Here is a 26,996-nt window from a genome sequence, read left to right as displayed (position 1 = left end):
AAACTCAACTCTTAACATCTATTTTATTGCTAATTAGGGTTAAAAAGGCAATGCCCAGACTTCTTGGTTTGCTGTGCAGACTTGTGATCTCAGGCCAATAGCCTTCAGGAAGGCTGAAATTCAGCCACAACTCCCTGGTCCCAAAATCCCATTCTGAGTTCCTGTCTTCGGTTTGAGCTACTGAAAATGGTTGAATAGAGTAAGGTTGAAAAATTCTGGTGGTTGTCTTACAGGGGTTTTTTTTTGTCAGTCAGGTGCTTACCCATCTTACCCAGCTTCCTTTAAACACCTTTTGCAGCAATCTGAAGGCCCTGCTTGCCAAGACAGTTTCCCCATGGTGATCACTTTCCTGTCTGGTTTGTTCTTTGTTGATTATGTTTAAAGTACTTATGTTACTGACCTTCCAATGTTGTATGACTAACTTCCTTCCTCTGTCCTGGAAGAATTTTAGCTGTAATGACAAGTACAAAAGAGTAACAAGGTAAAGACTGTCATTAAGATCAAATTGAGTTAATGACTGGCAGACTACATGCATGCATAGCTTGTAATTTAAGGCTTTCATTGCACAGTACAGCGTGCATCTGAATGGGATGCCTCTTGGTATTGATTTAATGTTTGTCTAATGTGCAACAATACTTCAGCCTCTTCTTGGACTCATGAGGTTAATTAGATAACTGTAATCAAACTTTTTTCTCTTGTGAGTTGACTGATGTTAGTCTTGAGAGCAGTTTGACTTTCGTTCAGGCTTCTGGACTCGGAAGCTATTGGGAGTATTTCAGAAAACTTCCATTTATTTTTCTCAGAAGATGTTTTCTTATTCTGCCTGCTGTATAACTGAAGAGTTAGCTGCTTGAGAATTAATTTGAATCTCAGTGTTCTCATTCTTTATCTTGTGTAACTGAGGTACTGGTGTTACACTTTTTTGTACTGTTACTTTCAAGTATAACAATTTTGTTTTCTGGGTGGTAGAGCTTTTTGAGATCAAAATTCTTCATGATGTAAATAAAGCCCAGGAAGGATGACAGCTGCAAGTGGATGTGACGGCTGTATGCTCAGCTGGGTTTGAGGCAGGTATAGCCAGCCAGCAGGACCTACTGATACAGTGGCATACCTTATGGCATTACTTGCAATGCAGATGCAAATATTCCTTTAGGCAACTTGTATATACAGACCTGATTTTTAATCTGCCATAAAAGAAAGATAAACTTTGACATCCAAAATGCATGTGTCTTCCTGAGTTCAGAAAAAAGTTCTAAATTACTCAGAGTAAAAACTCAGAGAGTTTTAAATTACTCAGTCTGTTCTGAGTCCTGATGGCCTGTTTCAGAAATAAACATGGTAAAGAAGTTGTGTATCTTCTAATGTAATAGAAACAAGGATGTGGGAAAACAAAGTGATGCCAGATTTCTTCCCTTGGAAAAAACACAACAAGAAAAACACACAACAAAACTAGAGTGCAAGGCTGAAAATGACTTTAGAACTGTTGATTAAATAAGCAACAGATCAACTATTTTTTTTAAATACAGTATATATGACACTGCTATGATTATGCATTTGCCTTTAAGAACTGTGTAATGACCAAACGATCACTAAAGGAATGGTTATGAAAAATATTATTGCAAGTCTCTCTTTCTCTCTCTCTAAAAAATTTAGTCACAGTATAGGGGAGGGGGAATAAATGGCACATGGATTTTTAATTTAGAATACAACTTTCAAGAGCATTTAAGACAATGAATCAGCAAATGCGGGAAAACAGCTTTATATGTAGGTGTCTGCATACTTCTCACTTAACAGCTCTTTGGCTTTCACTGCTGTCTTTACATAAAGAACTTGCTTCAGTACATTCTGTGTGAAAGCCTAAACCAGAAAGCATGTGTGAATGTTTTGCTAGGTATTCTTATTTTAGCCTTATGTAGTAAAACTTCACTTCCCTTCAGCTCTGTAGAAACGTGAAATTTTGAGAGGGAAAGAGGAGGAAGGGGGGAAAAAACCCAACCAAACAAAAAAAGGGTAAAGGTCTTGATGCTAGTGAAGAAGCAAGTATTGGTTGGAATGCAAAATACAACTTACCTTTCTGCCTCCACAGGGTTGAAAGATCTACTGACCAAGTAATCAAGCCAGTCAATGTGGAAGCACTGTCAAAGTGGGTTGGGAAGATACCTGCTGATGTTCTGCAAGATATGCCCGTGATTGCACCCATGCTAGCAAAACTGGGTTATGATCCATATGCCAATCCACCAAATTATGGAAAGCCAGATCAAAAAGTTGTGGAAAACACAAGGAGGGTAAGGCATTTGTGCGTGTTTAATTATTGACCAAATGGATGTGAACTATAGAGCGGAAGTCTTGTCTTTTGGGGGTTTTTTTTAAGTCTGTTTCTAATACCTTTTGATAGTTAGCAATAAGTTTTCCTTGCTGCGGGGAGAAGGAGGAAAAATTCTGTGGAACCTTGAGGACTGAAAGTCTGGATCCTGCTGTTTGTCTTCAATTTGGTTCATCTCCTTTACCCCAACCCCAGGTTGGAGCTGTGTTCTTCGGTGTGTGTGGCTGAACCTTTTCAGAATTGTCCAGATAGTTGCGGAACTAGTTAGTAGTGGGGAAAAAAGCTAGCTTTCTCACCTGGGCATCAAACTTGATTGACGAGCTCAGCTTTTTATACATGAGGGTTGGCAGAAACTCTGTTGCAAAATTACACCCCAAATACTGGGTAGAACTTGAAGTTTGACCAATGGAAAATGGCCCAAGATTATCAAAATGTCAGATTTTCCAATTCTTTCCTGTCCTTTGTAGAACAAACAAAAGATGGGAGGAAGGTCTGGTGCTGATTAACCTAAACTTAAGGATTTTAGTCTGTATTTAATGTTGTTGGAATTTGAGTAGTTAGGCTATACAGCTGTTTATCCCTAGAGGTATCCATAGAAAAGCTCATTACCATTGTTTGAAATAAGAATAATTAACTCTTCTGTTCTTTTGAGAGTGTGTACTTTATTTAAAAAAGGTGGCTGCTGCTGCTGCAGCAAAGTAATCATTGGGAAAATTGAATGAAACAATTTAAAAGGACTGTCTTCCACTAGCCTTCTGATATTAAAAAAACCTGATTGGTATGCTGATGGGTTAGGTACTTACTAAAGAAAAAAATACCACATTTTGTGAAGTCTCTAAACATTTTTGCATTATTTCTTTTTAGGAGTCCTCCCTGGGAAGCTTTCCTTAACCAGTTGATCAATGTATTAAAGGATGGCAGGTTGACTATTTTAACAGTTGTTAGCTCAGCATGGAAAAGGTGACCCACCTTTTCTTGTAGGGATAGTGATTAGCATTTTGTAGGTTTCTTGGTACTTACTGTTTTAAAAGGCTCACAAACAAACTAACTTTTCTGCACTCAATTCAACCTTTAAAAAAAAAAAAGTGTTCAATACTACTTCACGGAGCCATGAAAAGAAAATCCTCATGCACCTACTTGTGTGTACTATAAACAGTGACCCAGATCCGAATTTGTATCATAGTGCAATAATTTAAGGCTGGTTATGTCTTACTGATACAATTTAAACAAGTTTTTACAGTATGGCGGTCTTTCTGAGGCCACTACCTGTGCATGGCAAGCTCAGTCCGAGTCGTAAAAGTTGTATGGATTTCAGTCAATTATTGGATACCTTCTTGAAATCTATTTCAGTTCAAAATGCAAGAGAAATTCAGGTAATAAACAAAGCACAAGCATACCTTAAAAAAAAAAAATCAAAGCCTAATTTGAAAGGCTAAAGTGTACTGAGGCTTTTTCACAAGTTTGCTTTGAAGCATGATTAGTTTGTTTACTAAAGCTGTGAAAAACTGGAGGTTACTGTTATAATAGCTGATCTAAATATTGCAAGCATATGGAACACTTGTTAATATTTTGACTGCTATTTTAATGTAATAATTTACTTACAGCTCAAGATAGCATTTTAATTTTGTTATCTATTGTAGTACCTGGTATATATTTTCCTGGTCACTTGTTCTTTAACAAAATTATTCTTGCATATATGGTTTATATAGACAAAACGAGGGAGATATCCTGAATTAAGACTACAATCCAAAAAAGCAAAAGGATTACAGATGGCTAATCTTCAAAATTTACAATGTTCCTTTTGAAACATGGAAAAACATGAGGCTTTCAAAATGTCTTGTACCCCAAGGAGCCATTTAAAACGATGGCTCACATCAGTGTTCGAGTTTGTGTTTGAGTGGCTTGAATTCCTCCCCACTCACTTTGCTTTGTTTCTTCCCAGCTGGCTCCGAACAAATCCCTGCTCAGACCATTGGGTCCTCTGTCTTTGTGACTATGGAAACGTTGATGTCCTGACTTCCTAGGGTTTCAAGATTTAAGGCTTCCCAACTCCCAGACTAGTTTGCTTCTTAGGTTACCTAATTCTCAGGACAGCAGGCTCATCAGCCTCTGTAGAAGTGCCAGGCTTCCTGGCCATCCTGCATAGCGCGTAGGAAATTGCCAAAATGCTGGCCACTGAGCTTGGCCTGAAACCAAGTAGGTTTTGAAAGAACTAATATTCTGGTTGGTGATCAGTGGGAGCTGACTCACTTTTGAAAAATGCTTTGTTTTCCCCACAGCTTTATGTTGTTTTGATTTGAGGATGGGGGGCAGATATTTCAAAACACTTCAAGGTGTTAGGGAAAAGTAGAGGGGGGAAGAAGAGAAAAGAAGGTAACTCTGATGTGTTAGTTTTGCCTATCAGGGATAGCATATGCTGCCCTGTGGGTTCCCCCTTCTCTTCCATGAAGCTATGCTAATTTATTTCTTGCTGCTACAGCTTAGAGAAGAGGGCATTTATTTAAACAAAAAAAATATTTCTTGATCTAGATATTTTTTTTTTCCCCCCAGCCTTTAGGAACTGGCACTTGACAAGTTAAGTGTGTAATTTCATACTCTCAGCTGCTGAATTTGTAAATTACTGTAGCACTACTTTTGTTCTTGCTCTCTTGTTAAATTTCTTCACCTGAGATAGTCTTTCACAGAGTTTTGTACTGGGTATATTGTTGGAGATGAAGCTGTCCACATAAAATCTTTCCAAAGTTACTCTTCAGTACATAATAAGAATATATATAAATCTTTCATGTAACTGTTTATTGCTGACTTTGTGTTTGGAAGCTGTTCTATTATATTTATATTTGTGGTCTCTGAGAACTTTAAACTGAACACAGAACTTGAATTTTGTTCATTGAAAACAGATAAAGTTTAGACTACTAAAGCAGAACTGTATTGTGTTAGTATGGTAACCCCTTAGAGTGACTAACTTTAAATAATGTTGAATTATCTGACACTTAGTACTCCAGTACTGTTGTAGTTTCTTAGCCCATTTAAAATGGCACGGGCTAGCACTTCAGACTGAGGAAGTTGCCTCTCTCTGGCAAACAGATAGCAATGGTAAGGGGGAAGGACTGATTTTCTTTCTCTTTTTAAATTTTTTTTCTCACCCTTTGGTGTGGGTTTGCAGGGGGAGTTTTCCAGTTTTGTGGCAGTTATGTAATGCTGGCTTAAATTGATGGTGGAAGTTGCAACAACAGGGTGGAAGCGCAACACCACTGAAATTATTGGCAGGGGAGATTCTGGCTCCACCTAAGGATGGAACAACACTGTCATCTAGTTCATTGCTATCAGATATGTTAAAAAACAAACAAATCAGTTCTTGTTGTTACGGAGAGTTCTTGTTTTGTATGATTAAAAGCATTTTTATACTGTACATACAAAATCAAAAAGGTAAGTGGAATGAAGATTGGTCAGGATGCAAAATATGCTCGTAGCTAGAAAGCCTCTTTTGAGGCCCAGTTGTAGAAGATAATTTTAAGATTCCAAACTTTAAACTACACGATGTGATTGTCTTAAAATGTGCTTAAATGCTGCTTGTAGAACTGCATTTATACTGCACTAATTGCACTGAGCAAAATCTATCGCTTCTTGGAAGAGACTATAATAAGACTTAACAGTGAAAAATACTGTTCAGCAATTTCAAAGCTGCTGCTGTCAGTCCTGTGAGTAAGAACCAACAGTGTAAGGGTACCTAAAACAAGGGCTGGTACTGGAGAAAAATGGAAAGGAATGGCTAGTGCAGTGCAAAATTTTAGCTTCCCCTAAGCTTTCTAAGCAGCGAAGTCCTGTTCTTGTTTTTCTTTCTCCTCTTTTCTCATCTTCTGTCCCCCTGCCGGTGACTTGCATATGTACCGCTTAAACAATTTTTCTCTTCAGTCTGGAAACAAAATGATGATTCTCACCAGCTAAAGTACAGTGCTTGAATTAGAATTTCTGTGTGCTTGTAGGTAATGAAATCGATGCTCTCTGCTAAATTTGGATTTTTCACTTTAATGTTACCTGCCTAGGACACAAAAATGGTTAGGTTGGTTTTCCGTGCTCCCGTAGCACAAAAATAGTAAGATGCAACCAGTGGTTGTACTTTGTCATCCTAGTTCTGGTTTTGTTTTGGGAAGTAAGAGGTGAAGCTAACTTCATCTCCTCTTATGTTGGCCTCCAAGTGCAGTGTGGTGTTACGAAATAAGACATCTCTGACAGTATCTGCACTGGTAGAGTACAAATCTAACACGAGTATAACAGATTTTTCTAATGTTTTCAATAACAAAGCTATTAACTTTTTATCTGTTCTATGTTAAACCCGACAATATTATCTTTTATGACACTTTATCTTGTCTCAGTTAATGCAGAGAGAGGGAACAAGGTCTGACTAGTGTTGCACTATTCAGCAGATCTCTGCATGTGACTTCCTCAAGAGACAGCCTTTAGTTATTCAGTGACCGCAGAATTGTGCGATTGCGTGTTTTTCTTGTAAGTCTGTTGCTGGCGTGTTCACTTGATTATAATGATTGGAAAGGCCCCTTCCTTATAGTTACGTAACTGACTACTCCCACTCCCCCCACCCCCCCTGAGTTTTAACAGATTCTATATCTTGAACATAAAAGAAGATAACATCCTATAGCTAAAAGGACTTTTCATCTGCAAATGATGCAGAAAATGCAAATAATTTAGCTGTCTGAACTGGTAGCCCAATCACTATATAATGAATTACAAAAATAGAATTACTCCAAGTTGCAAGAGTGTCTGATATGTCCTTATCAATATTGTGAGTTTGTGTAAAAGTGTATGTCAGCAGTTTAACAGCATATACCCAAAGTGGAGAACAGCTCATAACTGCAAGACTCTTGACTTATGCCCAGTAGAAATTGGCTTATAGCATGTTATGATTGGCTAAGTGGTTTCCTCTCACATCTGTAACGTATTGCATCAGATTTTCTTTGGCACATACTTCCCACTAAATGAATTTGTATGCTTGGAATACATATTCCAGTTATTTCTTTTAACTTCATGAAGTTGTATTCCTTGCCCTGGAGAGATCGAGAGACGGAAGTGTACAGAACTCTATAGAAAAAGCTATGGTTTTCATCATGACTGTTTAAATACATGTGGCTTCTTCTAATCACATCCGAAAGCTGTTATCTACCTCTGTTTTATGTCCTGTTGATGGTATTTTCTGCAGTAACATCTAGAGGAAAAAAACAGAGTTCTATTAACTCCTATTTTGTGCCTGTTTTAAATTGTGAGGAAATGTCTCCTGCTGTTAAGAGGCGAGATGTCCATGACAATCATGATTTCAAGACTTTGTATTAGAGGTTTTAAAGACAGAAACAATCTGTGATAAAGGGTGCGAAGTATATTTGTAGTAATGCATGAGAATAATTACTCGTGTTGTCAAAGATGTGTAATTGTGGAGATATGCTGTAATGAGGGGCTGCTCAAGCAGCTTAGAAAAAAGGCTGTGTGTTTCTATGCTGGTTAACATAAGTTAAGCATAAAGGCATTTGGCTTTGTGGATGTTTTCTCTGATACTTAAACCAAAAATCGGGAGTTTTACTTCATCTGTCTTGTGACCACCAACAGCACAGACTTTCTCAGTGTCCTTCAAATGTGTTTAATACCATCTTTAGTGGGTGTTTATTCCAACATGTAGATTCCCAACTGCATTGTTTTTTTCCAGAGGTGCTGATATCTTTTTTTTTAAAAAAAAACCCAAACAACTATGCAGGTACATGATTAGTAAGATGTACAGACATATTAACAAGCAAAATACAAAATTAGGTATAGCTGCAAGCTGCCTTTTGGCAGACGTTCATAGGCCTGTCTAAAATCTTGCTCTCTGTGTTGTTTCTACTAGGTAAATATTTACAACTCAGATGTCCCCTTTCTTGACAGTTCCAACAAAGAGGTGAAGAATTGTGTAAGCCTTGTAAGCTGCCTTAAAAGTTAAGGAAGGTCTGAAAGAGCAAGATGAGGGTACCTCTATGTATTGTGCAGTAAAGGATTGTTTCTAGAAAGGGGTTCTGGTCTGGTTTTGCCAGTGTTTCTGTTTTTATTTTTTTGACAATTAAACATCAATAGCCTTGTACTCTGCAACTTTGATGTTTTGAAAATCTACCAAGCCCAAGTACACTTAGTTGCAGACTAACTTTTAGACAAAAAGACCCATTATCTCTGTGTACTGGAACTGACCAAATATAATGTGACTCTTTCTAAACCAGGCTTGAAAGTGGGTGAAAAGGAAAGGAGTGCTTTAATCTACTATAAAGATGAAGTATAGGTTACACTTCTGACTTACACTTAGGTTCTTAAATTTTCCTTGAGTACTTACAATGGTTTTCTCAGACAACTGGATGTGGAACTTGTTTTCTGATCTCTTTTTAAGAATAATGCGCATTTAGTTTGGCTAGAAGAATGTGTTTTTGTTTTGTGGTGTTTTTTTTTAATAGAACAGCTTGAATACTGCCAACACTGAACAACAAACTGACAGAGACTTCAGATTCCACCCCCCCCCCATTGGAAATATATTTGGACTTGCAAAATAATTCCCTTAGAAATGGTAAACAGCAGTTCTGCTCAGTTTTACTGAATTCTTGCTTAGCCTGGAAATCATTCCAGTGTCCTGCTTCTGCTTGCTGCTGCCACTCTCTGAATAATGTGTTTTAGACTTAGAAATTGGTCAGAAACTAATTGTGAATCTGAAACCTCTTAATTTCTTTGGCTGCAGATGGAGTCATTGTTTTTAGAGTTTCTGGATTGCAGTTGATCCCTGGATTTTGATTCAAAAGGGACTACTTACTGGTTTTGGAACTGCTTTAAACTAGTTTCTATGCAGTCTCAATCTTGACAAAACCAGCATTCTAGATAATGTCAGTTCTGAACAAAAACTAGGCACGCTTGTGTGTTAAACCTAATGTTCTTGGGCCTGTCGCTGGTTAGATTTGCCTGTGTAAATTGTGGTATTTCATGTGAACATAATATCAAATGCCCCTGAAATGTTTTCTTATCTTTCCAGGCTATGACATTAGTGTCACTATTTTTCTTAATGTTGCTGATAGATGAATATCCTTGGCTATCCACTATTGATGCTTATTAGGAGCAAATGCTGTTCCTACAAAGGGCATTACAATGGTAAGGTTTTTAGAGCAGACATATAGATAGATACATAGATATGCAATATAAAAATTAGACCAAGTCAGGATTACACGAGAAGGAGAGGAGGAGGCTTCTAGAGAGACAAACATGGTTTTGGTCACTCTGTTTCAGAATCAGTTGCAATGTACCATCATCATCAGTATTAACTGGTTTTCGGAATTCCCAGATAATGACTGTAGTGGTTTGCCAGAAAAGGTGAAGAAGCCTGTCTGTTTCTTCCAACATCAGCACTAGTCTAATAAAATATACTGTTTTTGTGAACCTTGCCTAGGTTGATCTGTAGCGGTTTGTGATGTGATAATATTGTTGATTTGTAACTTCCATTTCTGCTCTTTAGAACACAGTCTGCATTTTAATGGCTTGGTTAAAAGCTGAAAATATGAAATACTCTTCTTCATTTATAAATATTTATAGTCTATCTAAGCTCCAGTAAGCCACACGCTGAATTTTTGACCAGTGTGGCTTTCATTAAGGTTTCTATGGGAATGACAGTACCCCCTGGCTGAATATAAATGAGAGCTGTGCCTATCATTTTGAATCAGCCTTTCTATTTTATCTAAAACATGGAATATCAGAAGGAACAGAGTTCCGCAATGTACGTGTATAATAATTCCTACTCTCACATTGGGACTTAGTGAAGCCTTGTTGTTTGGATGTGTTTAGCGTAGCGATAGAGAGTGATGAGAACTGCCAGCTCCTAAGTCCGCACCACATGAGTCATATTGTTTAATGCCGCAGGCCTGCTGCGGGGTGAGGCGGCGTACGGACAGGAAGTTCTGAGCTGACTCAGCTGCAGTCCTAGGCCACCGCAGTATATTGACAAAATGTGTATGTCTCTATATTCTGGTCATCTATTCATAGGAAAGCAGAGAAAATGGATATCATTAATAAGCATCCCTTGACTTCCTGCATCGTCTTCCTTTGACGCAATTTGCAAACCAGAGAGCTCAACTCTTGAGGTTTTAGAGTAGCCCCACTTCCATTTTATGGCCGTAGAGAATTTTTTCAAAGTGGGTTTGTGGCTTTTGATTTTTTTTATGTGATTACAGCTATGCAAGACTAAAGAACTCATGACAGGGTGCTCGGTCTTTTTGGTTCAGTAGAAAGGATAGTAAAACTCTTCATTAATACCTTTTGGGAAAGAAAAAATATAAATAATATTCCCCCTCCCCCTTTGGAATTGGTTCCAGTTCAATCTCAGAAGCAAACAGCTTTTTAAGAAGTATCCTCTAGAGAGAAGACAATACATTGCCAATTTATTTCCTAATTGGTCAGATAGTGGAAGTACTTGTTTGGTGTGGCTGTTGGTATGTTTGAGGATACTATTGCTTGCTCTTTCTCCAAACAGTGTTGTTTCAGAATTAGTATTATGCTCTAAAAGATTGGGCTGTCATGAAGTCAAGCTGGTAATGAGGCTACGATTGTTGTAGAAATTCATAACTATAGGAGTTGCTGACTGTAACTTTGTGACAGCCCTACTAGTAAGTGGAGCTCTTCTGTGTTGGTATGTGAAGCTATTAAATCTATATGTCTGTTAGTTTAGAATAAACTGTTCCAGTGGGAAGGGACCTACAATGATCACCTAGTTCAAATAGGAAAGGATTGTACTGCTGATTTTTTTTTTTTACACTTATGTAGACGAAAAGCAAATTAATGACCAAATGGTATAAAAATAATAAAAGAAAACTTCAGCCTTACCCAACCCTGTGTTCTCCCTGCAGGAGCTGGGGATTTTAGATGTGTGGTTACAGCCTGTGGGGGAAGGAGTTAGGTGTCTGATCTCACACAGTGTGTTTGCCAAGTGACTCAAGGTCTGACACAGAGTACTTGGGGAAAATTGCTAGTAATATATCTGTACCTATTATAGTGGCATCTGTGTATCTTTAAGGATTAAAGCAAATTTATAAACTTTCCTGTTACCTGAAAATTACACCAGAATAAAGGGATAGATATGTGTAAAAGCATTGAAACTGAAGTTGTTAGCATTTTCAGACTTTGATTGTAGTCACATTGTCTTGATGAACTACGTCAAAACTAACAGAACTTTCCTTTGACAGCATAGTAAGATGGGATCAGTTGTTCAATGTGTGATACTTCTGTTTGCGTGAATGGTATATATTTTGTACATAATGAATACTGTGACGTGTCAGAAAATGTTTTATGATGTGACATTTGTTGAGATTCTTAACTGTAAAATATAAATGTTTGAGAACTGAATGTTGTTTGTGGCCTGGCTGGCATATCAGTTCTGACACAGTCCATGAGATCATGACAGGTAGCTCTTTCGGAAAAACCTTAAATGGAGAATCTTTTAATTGTGAATTCTAATTAAGCCCCAAAGGAACTTATTTTATTGAAGGTGCTAAAATGTGAAGCAACAGATTTGTTATAGATAAACTTCAAAATTATGTATTGTAGCAACTCACTCCTAGTGTATTTAATCATCCTGTTAAAAATGTTTTTCTAAAAGCATAGTGAATGGATTGCACAGGACTTAATAATTTGAGCAAACTTGAAATGTAATATGAGTTACATAGTTTTACCATTTTAATGCAAACGTGGTCAGAGTGGTGAGTACAGAGCAAGCCTGGGACTGAGTGTACAGCTGTAGAACTACTTCGGATGACCAAGCCTTAGGAATAAAATTCGCTTTTACAAATAGATTGTGCTCAATTTAGGTAGATCTGTTTTAGTGTTACTGGATGCTAATAACCCAAAAGAATGGGTGGGGTTTTTTTCCTTCCCTTTAACAAGCTCTTTAGCATTTCAAACAGCAGTGAATGCTAGCTTTGAGTAATATATTGGTATTTGTTTTTCCAGGTCTATAAAGGTGAATTTCAACTTCCCGACTTTCTTAAAGAAGTGCCACAGGTACAGTATTGGATTAGTTTCCTTTTTGCGGGTGTAGCAGCAAGTTAGTATGCAACTAGTCTTTTTAAACCACTTCTTCATAAATTTGATTTTCTTCTTTGATTGTAAGAGAATAGGTGACTAGATTACAAGAGAATAGCTTGTCCATGAGATTGAATCTGCAGTGCTTTTGCACTCAGCAGTCCCAAGCCTCTTTTGAGTCCCTGTGTAACTCCAATGTAACAGTATGGTGCTTGTAAACCTGAGCTGACTGAATATTGCTGTGAAACTCACGGAAAATTTGGAAACTGCAAAGTTTGCTATTTGTAGAGAAACTTTATCTTTTGTTGCCTTGCATGGAAAGGTTTAAAGCAAGTATAGTATAGAGAGCAGAGAAAAGTAACGAGAGACTTTTAAAAAGAACTACTACTGTATCAGACGAACAAAACCAGTTCAGCCATGGATAGTGATGGTGTCTTGATTTAATAATCAAGTGAGCTATTGAACTTCAGATTTTACCGAGAATTCATCATCTGGTACCCTTCCAATGCTATTAATTGGCATCAGCTACCCAAGGGACCTAATCTTTGCAATAGCGATTGAAAAAGCAAAATCCTTATCATGGAGCTCTCTTAAACTGCAGGATGCCTTGATACCTTCCCCCCAGCAGTGTGCCTGTGTGGGAGGCATGCTCCAACCTCTTGCCCTTTTTTTCACATAGACATGGGCTGTAACCTCTAGCCCATACTAGTTGAGTTTGGAAGATGACATCCCTTGCTGCTGGGCAGCTCTTCTGTGTCTCCTGAAGGTAATGGAGCAGACAAGATGGACAGACTTGTTCTATGGAGCTGCCTGTTGGAGTGCTCCATTTCAGTAGCTCGAAGGGCTTCTCTGTGTGTGGTTTTTTCTTTTTTTTCCTCTCCAGTGTGTAGTGAAATTAATTCTCCATCCCATAGCCTTGCAGATTTAAGCTCTGTTAATCTAGCCATGAAAAATCAGAGCAGATGATCTAGACAGGAGCAAATAATTTAATTCACCTTTATCAGAGAAATAACAAAAATACTTTTTTTCATTTAAGCAATAAAATGCATATGAAATAGGTAGAACATGTAGCAATTGGTTTTGTTTTCTTGGGTGAGAGCTGCTCAACTAGGCTCAAAAATACCAATTTTTGTAGGCTGTATAATTGATGGTAAACATCTAAATGCCATCTAAAGTGCTCTCTACATTGTGCTTTGATAGAAAAAACAGGAAGTGGCTCATCACAGTTACTGTCTCGGGGTATGTTCAAGTAAAGCTAAGTATAAAAATACTTGGGGTTTTTTTTTATTCCTCCTGCATATGCAGGAGTATAGCATTGCAGAATTGGGAGAGAAAGCATTTTTAGGGCACTCTGCCCCCAGAATTGTGTGTATCTGCTTGCATTACTTTCTATTTGTACTTGATTTCCCATCCTTAATGATACCTACAGTGCAGAAGTTTATTTAGAATGTAAGTAGCCCATCAAAAGTAAAATATTTTGCAATGCCTTTATGTTTAAAAGAAAAACCTGATGAGCACAAGCTTTCTTGACTTTGGATCCCCAATATTAGGAAGAGACTCTTTGATTATGACTTCTGTTACATGTAGAGATTGAAGAATACACAGGAGAATCTACCACATGCAAACAAAGCATTTTGACTTACTCCATTCATTCAAACGAAAATTAATTGATTAAAAAGGAAAATTGGTTTCTTTTGTTCCAGCCAAAGAAGACAGTAGAAAGGAAGTCTCGTGGCAAGATAAAATGAACGTGGATCAGTAAAGTCGAATAGCCGTAGTGTCTGTTTCATGTTTTCAGAATATAACTTTTTTGCTGTGGACACCAAATCTTTCTGATAAATCTTTGTGTGATCTCTGATGTGGGCTTTGCTCTTTTACTGGATGTTTGCCTGCTCTCACCCTTTGAACAGTTAGTGCTCATGCTTTGCAAGTTGTGCTCAGCTAATGGAAAACCATTAAGAGCCTGCCACCACGCAGCTATCTGTGCTGTTGCTCACAGCATTGTTCACTCTCGACTGCTGGCCAAAATGTCTATGCAGCTTAACGGCAAGACAACTATTTAAATGTGTGCTGCTTAAAAGTTATTGTCAGCAAATTGTATTGAGAAAGTGTGCTGTAGTTATTTCTAACGCTTTCAAATGCAATTGTTGTGGCTATTTGAGGATTGTCTACAACTTTACAGATAAAATTGCAGCACGTATGGCTGCAAGCACAGGGTGTGTCAGAACTGAAGGAAATTAAATATTGCTGATAAGGATTTCTGGAAAAGGCAGGGAGATGAGCTATCTTTAAAATTTATCACACTGTGTATAGATAGTGTGCTAGCAAAATAACTGATCCTTGATCTGCCTACAGTATCTGTTAAATTATGCTGTTTGTATTTTCCAATTATCTTGTGATACATCAAAAGAACTTGCTCTGCTATTTCTAGCAAATGTCCTCTTTCAATCCATATGATAGGGAGGTTTCAAAATGGGACTCTGCTAAATTTCAGGAGGTGGGTTTATACAGTTACCTTGGTATGATTACAGTATTCACCAAACTCTGAGCAGATTTATCCAAAGTAAGGAAAGATCATCTAAAAAGCAAAAAATAAGCTGTGTGAAATAGTAAGAGAATATTGCTTAAGTCATAAAAACTGACACTGGAGTTGAAATTGATGCCAATAGTGTTGTCCTTTATGTTAATTTTATCCTTAACATAACATTAATGTAACTAAGCAGCTAACAAACATTGGTGCTCATAATGATACTTTTCTGATGTAAAATCACTAATTTCATTTTAATTACTTGACAGACCGAACCTATGGAATAGAAGATGCAACGGACATTTCTTGCACAGAAGGTAATAAAAGAGCATGCAGTCCTGCTCATTTGCTGCTCTTGATTTATTTAAGGTGATTTTTTTTTTAAAGTCCATGTAAGATTCTGAGTAAGAAAAATTTGAAGATACAGATCTTGATTCAGAATCTGTAAAAATCACATTGAGGTAAGTCCTATGGGTGTGAGCTACAAAAGCATAGTTCATGTGCTTTAAGAACCATGATGCAGTTCTATGTGGCTCATCACAACTTGCAGTATTTGCCATGCCACGGGATTGCCAGCACTGTTTTGGAGCTTGAAATTGGAAGGAGTATATAAAACTATACCACTACATGTCCAGGCATTCTTCATCAGAGTTTCTTGTTCATTTTAGTATCTGTGTGTCTTTCAGCACTATAGCATACTTGCACAACAGATTAATTTTAACAAAATAGTGTTAACAAAATAGTCCCTTTTTTATCAAAATAGTGAAACCTTAAAGATGACTCTTAATTGCCTTTGTCTTTTGTTTTTAAATCAATTGCCCTTTCTAGATAGAGGAAACTGCTAAAGATGAGCTGATTTGTATAAAATGCTTTTAATATGTCCCATAGCCAGTATTTTCAATAAACTGCATTTTAGTTGTTGAATTAACAATGGCAAGATTGTGCAGGGAACTCGGTAAATTCCAGACTAGTTAACGAAGATTTACTGTATTAACACGGTTGACAAGTAAAAATCCTGGATTATCAGATGTTCTAGCTTGACAACAAAAGATGGCAAAATGCATCCAATTTAAATATAACCAAAAGCAACATGCCACACAAATATACCCAGCATAGATATTTATTATGTGGCCATAAATATCGCTTGCTCTATAGCCCCCTAAATATAGCCAAAAGCATCATACCAATTAGAAATAATGGATGTAAAAGTCTTCCAAAGATTAATTGCAGGCCTTCATTCGGAAATCGATAAAGAAACCATAATCTTTCCATATACTCAACATTAAAATGAGTCAACCATCTCCTTCATTTTTCCAATTACTTCTTTGACAAATGTATTTGAAACTGCAATATTTTGACCTAAAGCTGCTGTTGTTTCTGAGAAACCAAGTTGTTAACTTCCCAGCAGTAAGTACCACTGGTGCATTCTCATGAGAGATCCTGTCAGCATGTAAATGCAGCTCACTTTCACAAGTGTTTTGAATGTAAGTGAAAATCCAGATATATTTAATTTTTTTTTTTTACATCTAAATATGCTCCAAGAAGTAACTCTAATGATAAATGATGGCAAAGGCAGGCATAATCCTTACAGGAATGAAGTTTTTAGTGGCTGAGGCTTGACAGTGACTTTTCACTTACTGAGATAATGATGATTACTCTTCACTATGCATTATTTGTAATTATGAAATGTTTTCAGGGATAAAACCAGAATATTAAGTTGAAAGCTCAAACATAACTTTATTTTTCTTTTTCTTTAGAAAAAAAGACTGCTGCCTTCTCAATGGAAATGATCTTACAAGGACTGTCCCGCTAAGACCAGTGAGGTGTATTGCTCATGGCCTGCTTTTTTCAGAATTTTCTCCCCCATTTCTTTCATACTGTTTTTGTTCAAAATTTTGCTGTTGTGAGTGCATGTAAAACTGTTTAAAAAAAAAAAAATCACTGATGTTAATGTAGAACCGTATTACATTCACACAACTATTTTTTTAAGGTTTTAAAAAATGCAAAGCAATGCCTGTCTCAGAAATTGCTATTCTGTCTCCATTACAAAACTCCATCTTAAAATATTTTTTTTTTTTTACTGTAGCAGTTTGGTTTTAAATGTATGAAGCTTTCAAAAGAGTGGTCTGTGCTTGTCCTAAAAGATTTTTGGTGGAACAGTTGTTTTAGTCACATGTGGAAATTGTTAAATATCTTTTATTTAAAAAAAGTTGATAAATTACATGTACAATTACAATTCAATGATCTTTTGTATTTTATTTTTCAAAATAAATGCTTTAAATGTGATTTTTTTTATTATTATTGTGTTTGCCTCGGAGTTAAGATTTAAATAATTCAAGATATTGATGTATTACTCGGATGGAAGATATGATCTAATATCCTGGGTTTGGATCTCTTTTTAAGGTTTGCAACTGAATGCATTTTGTTTGCTTTTAATGACCGGATGATGAAGAAAAAGTAAATTAGAGCATTCTAGTGAGAGTTACAAAAGAGTAACATGAGATTTGTTTCCTGCAGGAAAAATCAGGTAATTTTTAGCCTATTGAATTTGTTCCTCAAAAGCAATTGTGTTCAGACAGGTGCTGCTGGGGTGCAACCGCTGCTGCAAACTGGCTGTGAAATTTGTATCCTAAAACACTGAGCATCTCATCCATCAGTCAGTATGGAACGTGATTATTCAAGTAAGGGTATTCAGATGGTTTTTGTGTCCCATTTTCCGCTCACCTCAGCGGTTCTTGGCGTACTGAGGGTGGCCTCAATAGACGAGTGGGAGAAGGTGGGGTTTTTTTTCCCCAAAAAAATTTTTTTTCCACAAATTGTCTCTTGGGGTTTGAAACAGTTTTAGTTTTCCTGTTTCTTTTGTTGCTACAACTGCCTTTGTAGATCAGTAACGCGTATTTGTAAACCCAACGGTGAATGAGTAACGTTTAAGTGCCCTCAGGAAATAATTTTACAGTTTGGTACAGATTTACCAAATCCTTTAAAACTCAAAAATACAGTTGTTTGCAGAAGTAAACCCGGAGCATCCCCTAGTGCCGCGGCGGGGAGCTGCTGCCCATCGTTCTCCAGGACTCGCTGCCGGCTCCCCGGGGGAGCGGGGGGAGAGGTGCCGGCACGGGCCTGTGCCTAACGGGAGGGTAATTCATCGGTGAGTTATGGGACGCTTCCTCTCCTCTGTGAGCAGAACTGAGGAAAAACCCACCCTCAGCCCCACGCTGTGCGATCGGTGCGGGGGAGGCTCCCGCCGTCCGCGGAGAGTCGCGGTTCCCGTCCCCGCCTCGGCGGCCCCGCCCGCGCGGGACCCGGATGGGCCCTACGTGACGCGGGGGGGCGGTGGCCGCTCCCGCTTCTTCCCCCCCCGCTCCGGAGCCGCCGCGGGGCGGGCAGCAGGTGAGGGCGGGCGGGCCCGCTCCTCTCCGGGGCGGCGGGTGCCGGGACGGGCGGGGGAGAGAGGCGGCACCGCCCCCGTGCTGGCCCTTCTCCCTCCTTCGGCAGATGTGGCGGCGGGCGGCGCGGCGCCGGGCTGGGCGCGGAAGACGCGGCGGCGGCAGGTGCTTCCCCCGCGGCCCGGCAGGGGGCATGAGCGCGGCCCCGGCACCGTTAACCGAGTACCGGCAGCGCGGGAGGCGCCTGTCAGGTGAGGGGCGGGAAAACGCCGCGGCGCTGGGCTGAGGCGCTCCCCGGGCCCGGCCCGGGGAACGGGAGGGGGTCAGCGAGGCGGCTCGCAGAACGGCGGGTTCCAGCGAGCGCTGGGGGAACGGGGAGCTGCTGCCCTGCCCGGGGCCGCCGCCTCGCCGCCGGTGTGGTCGTGGCAGGAGCTCGGCCTGGGCCAGTCGGAAAGTCAGCTGCCGCATCTGCAGGTGCTTTCTGGTGAAGTCCGTTAACCAGGCTGTTTAGAAGGACCTAGCAAGGCGCTAAGTGACAGTTAATATTTAAGTGCCTAATTAATACCTGATTTGCCGGACACGTGGCTTACCAACACATCTGGCTCAGTTTCTGAGCTCACTTGGGACTGTGTGGCCCCATCCACAAATGGGATGATGCCTCCGTGGTGGCAAAACTGGAAAGCTGCTTCAGGCTCCTAAAAGCTTGTCCGCGCTCTGAAATTCTGTGTAAGAAGGTGGACGTTGCTGCTGGTGAGTGCAGAGTGCGTGGCCTTTACCCGCTGGTCATTCGTCAGCCTCTGGTTAGGCCTGTTCCTACCCAAGAAGGTCAGCGGTGGTGAAGCGTCCTGTTGTATCCTCCCATACAGCGTGTCTTTGCTCTGATGCAGGAGTTAAGTTACAGCATCCCTTTGTCATACTTTGTGTTGACTTTTGCTAATGAGTAGAGATGCTGAGTATGTCCAGAGTTTTACAGTCAAATGTATAATGCAGTTTACCGCAGCTCAGGGATCCCTGCCCTTTTCCAGGATCTTTCTTCGTTGTTGACCTGGATTCATTAGAATTAACTGGACGTTGTGTCTTTTCCCACTTTGTTCACACAAACCTTTGATCATCTGAGTCTCTTGAAGAATGCTATGGAGACACTGCTAAGTCACGGCTCATTTTGCGCCCTCGCAGGGACCCAGTCTCCCTTGAGAAAGGGAGAGCCTTCCTAACAATCTGGTTAGTATCTCCCCAAAACAAGCACGTTCCAGTGAATGAGCTTTGAATAGCAGTTTCTGTAGGTCTCCTATGATGGATTCATACATCAGTACCTTGATGAAAAAGACTTTGACCATGTAATCGTTATGTCACTTTATGGGTATGTAACTTTGCCAACACTGGTGTAATCTCAGAAGGTATTTAAGAGAAAGTTGTTTAAACCGATACAGAAAAATTGAGGGAACAGGACAGCCTTGAAAAGGTTTTTTGAATCTTAGCATCAAGTAAAACTCGATGCAGCTCTAGGGTTGCTGTAATTCTCTAGGGAATGAAGCAAAACTTGCAGGTCCAGTTCATTCAGTAAGCTTTCTTTGGTGGGTGTATGTGAGACAGCGTCTGAGCTGTCGATAACAAAGCTCCAGGAAGTAGTCTCTGCCATTTAAATGACAGGTAGCTTGTAAACTGGAAGGAGGTATTTCTGGTAGAGTTGGATGGTGCTGATGTATGGTTCAGTTAAATATTGGATTTAGTAATCATTTTATTTACTGATGATGTTTTCTCATTAATTATGTTGATGTTGACCTAGATGTATTTGAAAGTGAAATGGATGAACTTAGTTTAAATAAAACAAACCCTGTAACTTTAATGAGGGATTTAATAAATATTTTTGTGTGTAGCTAACACTAATTATTGCGCATGCTTTAAGTGGCAAGAAGAGGACATTCAGATGGATGCATATTCCTCATGAAATGGAAAGAACCGAAATGCGGAGAACCAAAATGCAGAAGACTGTATGTCAGAAAACTAGCTAGTGATTAGCTTATGTTTTTCTTTTAGGAAGACTTGCTGTTCCACTGAGCATACTGCTGTTTCGCTACTCCGTGTCCGTGGATGAACTGGAAGTGAAGCAAACCTAGAGAGGAACTTCACTTACCTTTAATGAACGTCAGAAAACAGGTTAAACTTGTCAACGATCAGTTTCTTAATTTTACTGCCACTAATCTTATTCTTGAAATCCTGGACTAATTATGGGCTGAGATCTTGTGTGCTAAACCTCACTATTTAGGAGATTGTTTTGTGTGAATGTTTCAATGGCAAAGAAGGTTATTACTCGTGAGCATAACATAATTAACATATGCTCTCTCATGTTTTTTTCTGAAACCTCGGTGTCATGTTGAAGGAGGATTATGAAAGAGGAAGAAGAATTTCTTTTTTCCGAACCTCTGTTTCTCTTGGGGAAAAAGGACCTTTTTGGTCCAGTGCCAAATGGTTGAACTTACCCAAAACGCATTCTGTGGTCCATGATTCCAATATAATTAATGGAGCTGAATTTTGTTTATTTAGAGTATGGCCCATTTATGTGAAATCTATGGGACATTCTTGAAAAATGTAGACAGTTAAAGATGACATTTTTGGTCAGTCTTGAGTTCTTTTGAATACTCTTCAGAGAGCTGGAAATACAGCAGTGAAAGCACTGGTGTCAAGTAACAGCATTATAAATAATACATTCACAGTAAATACAGGCTCACACTCATTTTTGACTATGCATCTTATAAATTAAGCTTCTGCAAGCTGTTTCTTGATAATTTGTTTACCTCCTTAAAGGAGTCCCTACTAAAATAATCTTCAATTATGTTGTATTTGTTCTTTATCTGTAAGGCATAGTTGACTTGTTTTGATAATTGATGATGTCAGAATAAATGTTGTTTCAGGACAAATATTAAAATTGTTAATAGGATGTGGACATTGAGAAGCCCTTCCGTCCTTATTTATCTGCCTCTGCATTGTACTGTGGTACAAAAAAGATGATGAAGTGAAAGTCCATCTTTTGAACTGTAGAGAAGAGAAATTAAATACCTATCTGGAGCTGAGACAAACCTCTTAACAAGCTGCAGTTTAAAAAGAAAATTTTGAAACTGCATGGTACCTAATTACCTAAGTTTATTAGGGTGATAAACAGGGTCTAGAATTCACCTCCAAATGCTGGTGAAGAAGGCTACATACGCTCCTACAGAATGTAGAGGTTTTGGTTTAATCAGCTCTCTGTTTTCACCAGGAGCATCCCAGTTCTGTCTGTTCATTTTGAACTTGCAGCTTTCCCTTTAAGAGCTAAGATCTACAGACAGCCTGACGATGTGCATAATGACGGTATTAGCAGAATTATTAAGGCAAAATAATTAATCATGGCTATTAAAATTTTATGTCATTTCTGCTTGTTGATTTTGCTTGGAAGCAACCTTTATGAAACATTTATTTAGTCAATAAGTAAATGTACCAGATGTGCTTGTGCAAATATTCCTCCCCTTTTCACATTTTATAGTGATTTGAGAGAAGGAGCTTGCAGGGTTAGAGCGCTAGATAAAGCTTCCAGTAGTATAATGTCTCTGTTATGTTTTGATGCCACTGGAGACACCACCACAATCTTGTAAACAGGTACTTTTTTATGCAAGATTGCGGTGTATAAAGAACAGCAGGGTTTCCAGTCTTTCCTACTCAGCTCTTTCAATTATTATTTTTATAATACAGCTTATTGTTAGTCCGTCCTGTCTGCTGGTTGAAGATGGACTGTGAAAGCATTGTAGTTGGTGTTGCTATGCATTTTTTTCTGTGCAGGAAAGGAAATTGATAATTAGCAGTAAATGCACAAGATAATAAGTGGAGTTAAATACGTGCGTATCAGATGCATGCGTTTGTGTACAGTACAATGTGATGCAGTGGGCAGGAAAACATCCGTTTTCTCTGTCTGGTTAGAAAGCTCAATTTTCACATTTCACGGGAAATGCTAGAACTGAGGAGAGCGCCTTTACGGTGTCTGTCATTGTCCGTACCAGGCTCTGATCCGCTTTTGCAGCTGAAGGTGATAGACTGGGAGCTTGGCTGGGAGCAGGAGCCCAGGGTGTTGCACAGCGCGCGCGGCCAATGAGAGCGTGCATTTCAGGACGTGCCGCTGCAGATGGCCTATTGCGATGGCTGGAGTGGAACAGCAGCCACCCAAATTCACCCAGCAAATGACATTTTGCTGCAAAAGCGTGGCGGAGCCAATCACGCACTGTACCACATAGCCAATGGACGGCAGTCTCTTACCCAGCCACTGGCAGGGACTCTGTGACTGTAGGACCTTGGTACAGCTCTGCAAACTGCATTCCTGCAGAGACAGCCCTCTCTGAGTTTGTTTCTCAGCACTATAGTTATCCTTGCTGTGATTCATTTCCCAGTAATAACAGTGCCATTGTAAATGATCAGCGTAAAGCCGGGGAGTGCCGTGCCTTGCCTGCCACGTGATCTGCAGCTGGTGGGGAGAGTGCCTAAGTGATTTGGGTCTTGTTTCCCATTTAGCATTGCCACGGCTGCCTACCCAGCAGACCTGCTTACGAGAGCCAGAGGGATGGTGGTAGTTACGGGGCAGAACAAAGTGAGTGGAAACCCGGATGATGCCATGTCGAGCTCAGATGCAGAGGATGATTTCCAAGAGCCAGCCACTCCTACTGCAACCCAGGCAGGACAAGCACTACCTCTGCTGCCTCAGCAGGTAAGAGCTCTCTGGTCCTGTTCATCTGGTAAGGTCCAGCTATTGCAGCACGTACTGCTCAAGTGCCCAAGAATTCTGGATTTCTTTGTTGGAGTATTTATGGGTATCAGTTCAGTTTCCATTAGTAGCTAAATGGTTGAATACAACTCTCTTGAATTTTACTTCAATAGCTTGGCAGCATTAGTTAGAATTTCCATCTGTTTGGACTTGACAAATACAAGTAAGTTTTTATTCTGGTACCGAGGCATCTTAAGGTGTGATACTAAGATTTTAGGCCTGCTGTAAACCTAATGTAAATACAGAATCACTGTTTTTTTCAGTGTATAGTATGATATAGTAAAATATAGTATAGTAGTATAGCGTAAAGGAATCAGTAGAGTAGCAACTGAGTGCAAATCCCAAGGTTGGCCTGAGATTTCCTACCTTTGTGTGTGTGTGTATGGAAGGGGAGGCAGGTGGTGTTTGGGTTTTTTTCTTTCCCCAGAAGAGCCAAGAGGAGGCATTCATGCTTTTAATGACTATCTGGTTTTAAAGCTGAGTGATTGCTGCTGTTTCAGATTTCCAACTAAAATGAAAACATTCACTCATTGCACCCAGAAGCCAGCCAAAGTATTCAAGCTGTTAACCCTCGAACCTGTTTTGTGGTGACAGGCCAGGAAAGAAGCATTTGTCGGACCAAATTATGTCACAGTGGCAAAGACTGCATGCTATATCTTCTAGATGTTGTAACCCTTTTGGCCTGAACGTGTCTGCAAAGGACTAGAGGCTCATTTCTGATGAGGTGATTGCTTTTGCAGTTTCCAGAAGTTGTTCCACTAAACGTAGGAGGCATGTATTTTACAACAAGACTGTCAACACTGAGACGTTATGAGGACACAATGTTGGCGGCTATGTTCAGTGGAAGGCACTATATTCCAACGGATGCTGAAGGCAGATACTTTATTGACAGAGATGGAACCTACTTTGGGTATGTACAGTGTCCTCAGTAGTATACTTTAAAAGTTGTTACTGAAGAAAAATATTTTTAAAGAAAAATAAGTTTTAACATATTTTTTTTCCTTCTAGTTAAATCATATTTGTGTAGTAGGTAAATGTGGCTCGCTGGCATCCACACCTTCAAAACATCTGAGAAGAGTAGATTGCAATTTAAAAGCTATTTGTTTTATTCTTAAGGGCTTAAGTTTTACAGTGGGAAAAGAAAAAGAAGTAATGTTTTGAATTTGTGCGTTTTCTCCTGTAGAGTACCTCCTTTCAAGGTATCAAGTTGTTTTGATGTTTTAACAAAGAATGTATTTGGTATTGCTTTTCATAGGAAGCTCTTTTGTACAGCACGGCTCTTTTAATTGATATTACAGTATTTATGATAAAGAGGGAATGGACGGAATGCATCTAGGTTTCTTAAACAGTTGAAAGTGTGATGTTTTCAGTGTTTAAACAGGATATAATGTAACTGGTAAAAAAGCACAAGCCTCAAAGAATTTTTTTTTAATTATTTTTGCTGGTAGTGCCGTATTCCTGTACCTTCAGGATTCTTTCTTATGTGTTTAGCTTTTGTTTTATTTTTAATTAAACTAACCATGATCTTACTAATATTCTGTTTGAATTGGTGTGAGACTGCTAGAACAGGTAAGCAGTGTGCATGGGTTAATGTTCAGGGGTTAAGGTCTTTGCCCAAAGCACGCTTTGCAATTTAATTTACATTGCTTGTTTCTCCTTTGTAGACATTTCCTTAATCTCTTCAACAGAGAAGGATTGAATTGGTTTCAAAGCACGTTTGGATTGTACCATAATCTGGGACAGAAATAGATTAAGCCACTATATTTATTGGAAAATAATTGTTTCTTTACATTTGGCAATTTGGAAGTGCCTGCTGCTGTGTTGGAAAATCAATTCATTTGTGATGTTATCAATCTGAATTGAAAATACAGCTGGAACAGAGCGCCAAGTTAGCACTTGCTGTATTTGTTGACATTCTAATGAAGATTGCAGTAATGCTTGTTTTATTTGATATGGTCAGTAATAATTTTGTTGGTTAACGCTTATAAAGGGATTTATTTTCTTATTAAAAATCTTGTAGCTTTACAGTGTTTCAGAACTACAAGGAAATAATAATAATAAAAATATACTACAAGTGCATATTACCCTGATCCTGTGAATCAAACACCTCTTTTGCAAATGCACCATCTATTCAGCTAGAATCTTGGTTCTGTGTGGGATGAAGTGTCTATGCATATGATTCTCCAGGAAAATGGAAAAGATTATTTTGTCACAGACCTAAATTTGAAATGCAGTGACTATGATCTCTTTCCCACGAAATACTGTCCTGTCTTCTATTTTAAGTGGTAACTCCACCTTGAATTTTTGGTTTAAAATATGACAGTATATTTTTAAATGAATTTTGACATTAACAGTGTCAAAATGTGAAATGATAACTTGGAAACTTAAACATGGCAAATGCTTTTAAAAGCATATGTGGAAATATGACTCACACTTACTTCAGTTACTGTCTAAGTGTAAGGATTTCATCTCAATAGATTAAACAACGAATATCCAGTGTTTCCTCTCCTTTCCAACCTGCAACAGTTTTGGCAGAAACTTGTTACTTAACAATATTTTTGCCCTTTTTTTAGAGACATACTTAACTTTCTACGATCTGGTGACCTGCCACCACGAGAGCGAGTGAGGTCAGTTTACAAGGAAGCTCAGTATTATTCCATAGGACCACTGCTAGACAATTTAGAGGACATCCAGCCTCTTAAAGGAGAAAAAGTTAGACAAGCTTTCCTGGGCCTAATGCCATATTACAAAGGTAAACAAACACAGTAGTAATGACTGTTTCTTCCAACGTGATTCAAGTATACATGGTGCTTTCTGGTCTGCTTTCAGCTTTCAAACTAATTCCATTATATTTGAGAGGTTTCTTATGTATCTTCCACGCTCTTTGAGGTCTCCACATCAGACTTGTTCCTACTGTATCCAAGGATGTGGATTTTTATGCTGTCTTAAAAGGGAGCAAGATCTAGGCCATAACATGCAAGGCTTATTAAATAAGAACGTTTCTCTGCCTCTGCATTTGTTCTGTTAGGACCTGAGATTGAGCAAATTTGGGCATATAGTAAGGGCACTGAGCTCACAAGATAACTGAGATTGATTTAATTATTATATATCTAGCTACAAGCAACTCCCCATTGCTGCTAATATTATGTTAAAAATGTTAAGAATAACTTGTTAAACACCAAATCTTTCACATGAAATAATTGCATTTGTTTTCTTTTACTAGGTGCTTCATTGTTATTTTCAACTTTTTATTGTTTTTTAGATCATTTGGAACGGATAATCGAAATAGCAAAGCTTAGAGCTATGCAAAGAAAAGCAAGATTTGCAAAATTGAAGGTCTGTGTCTTCAAAGAAGAGATGCCCATCACTCCCTACGAATGCCCACATTTCAATTCTTTACGTTTTGAAAGGAGTGAAAGTGAGACAAAGCTATTTGAACATCATTGCGAAGTAGATGTATCATTTGGCCCCTGGGAGGCTGTAGCTGACGTATATGATCTTTTGCACTGTATTGTGACAGACTTGTCTGATAGAGGGATAACTGTGGATCATCAGTGTATCGGGGTATGTGATAAACACCTGATAAATCACTATTACTGCAAGCGACCTATCTATGAATTCAAGATTACTTGGTGGTGAGTTATTTTGTCCAGAATGGTGCAGGGAATAAAAGGACTTCTAGATGACAATTGCTTTTAATATTTTTGCAACGTGTCTCTGGAAATGCATTGCTGCTAACATACATTGGAATCAGTCTGCTGAAATGTTGGCTAATGCTTAGCTGCTTAGCAAAAGGGAACCTGTTACGGAGGTTGAAAAACCTCTGAAATCTTGAAAAACCAGCCTGAAACAAGATTGTTGGCTCAGGTACCTTAACGAGGCACAAAACAAAATCAC

The 26,996-nt window shown here is 38.9% G+C and overlaps 2 protein-coding genes across 9 annotated transcripts in view; both read left to right on the top strand.

Moving 5' to 3' along the window:
• TPST1 (tyrosylprotein sulfotransferase 1) overlaps positions 1–17,211 on the top strand; it is a 42,967-nt gene extending 25,756 nt beyond the window's left edge. For 5 of the 7 annotated variants that reach the window (XM_054847638.1, XM_054847632.1, XM_054847634.1 and 2 more), the window contains 5 exons: positions 2,087–2,285; positions 12,329–12,379; positions 14,104–14,179; positions 15,197–15,244; positions 16,685–17,211. In XM_054847638.1, coding sequence (XP_054703613.1) covers positions 2,087–2,285; positions 12,329–12,379; positions 14,104–14,148 — 295 coding nt within the window. In that variant the 3' untranslated portion in view covers positions 14,149–14,179; positions 15,197–15,244; positions 16,685–17,211. The remainder of the gene's footprint in view (positions 1–2,086; positions 2,286–12,328; positions 12,380–14,103; positions 14,180–15,196; positions 15,245–16,684) is intronic. The other 2 variants (XM_054847640.1, XM_054847639.1) reach the window with 1 other exon arrangement.
• A 915-nt stretch (positions 17,212–18,126) lies between these two features.
• On the top strand, positions 18,127–26,738 carry KCTD7 (potassium channel tetramerization domain containing 7). 2 transcript variants are annotated; one of them, XM_054847301.1, is made up of 7 exons: positions 18,127–18,564; positions 19,339–19,534; positions 20,351–20,470; positions 22,850–23,042; positions 23,840–24,009; positions 25,673–25,851; positions 26,362–26,738. In XM_054847301.1, the coding sequence occupies exons 4-7, from the start codon at positions 22,899–22,901 to the stop codon at positions 26,736–26,738; spliced, it is 870 nt and encodes a 289-aa protein (XP_054703276.1). In that variant the 5' UTR covers positions 18,127–18,564; positions 19,339–19,534; positions 20,351–20,470; positions 22,850–22,898. The 2 variants fall into 2 exon arrangements, with proteins under 2 accessions (XP_054703276.1, XP_054703275.1); XM_054847300.1 differs by lacking the exon at positions 19,339–19,534.
• Positions 26,739–26,996: the final 258 nt, after the last annotated feature.

The sequence above is a fragment of the Grus americana genome, chromosome 19 (assembly GCF_028858705.1).
Source record: "Grus americana isolate bGruAme1 chromosome 19, bGruAme1.mat, whole genome shotgun sequence".
NCBI classification, from domain to species: domain Eukaryota; kingdom Metazoa; phylum Chordata; class Aves; order Gruiformes; family Gruidae; genus Grus; species Grus americana.
Note: the sequence above shows the minus strand (reverse complement) of the source record. Positions and strands in the feature narration are given on the sequence as shown.

Excerpts from the sequence above, each read along its gene's own strand:
- KCTD7 (XM_054847300.1), top strand. The coding sequence starts at position 22,899 with ATGGTGGTAGTTACGGGGCAGAACAAAGTGAGTGGAAACCCGGATGAT. Across the intron at positions 24,010-25,672 it reads AGAGATGGAACCTACTTTGG|AGACATACTTAACTTTCTAC; the intron begins GTATGTACAGTG and ends CCCTTTTTTTAG. Across the intron at positions 25,852-26,361 it reads CCTAATGCCATATTACAAAG|ATCATTTGGAACGGATAATC; the intron begins GTAAACAAACAC and ends ATTGTTTTTTAG.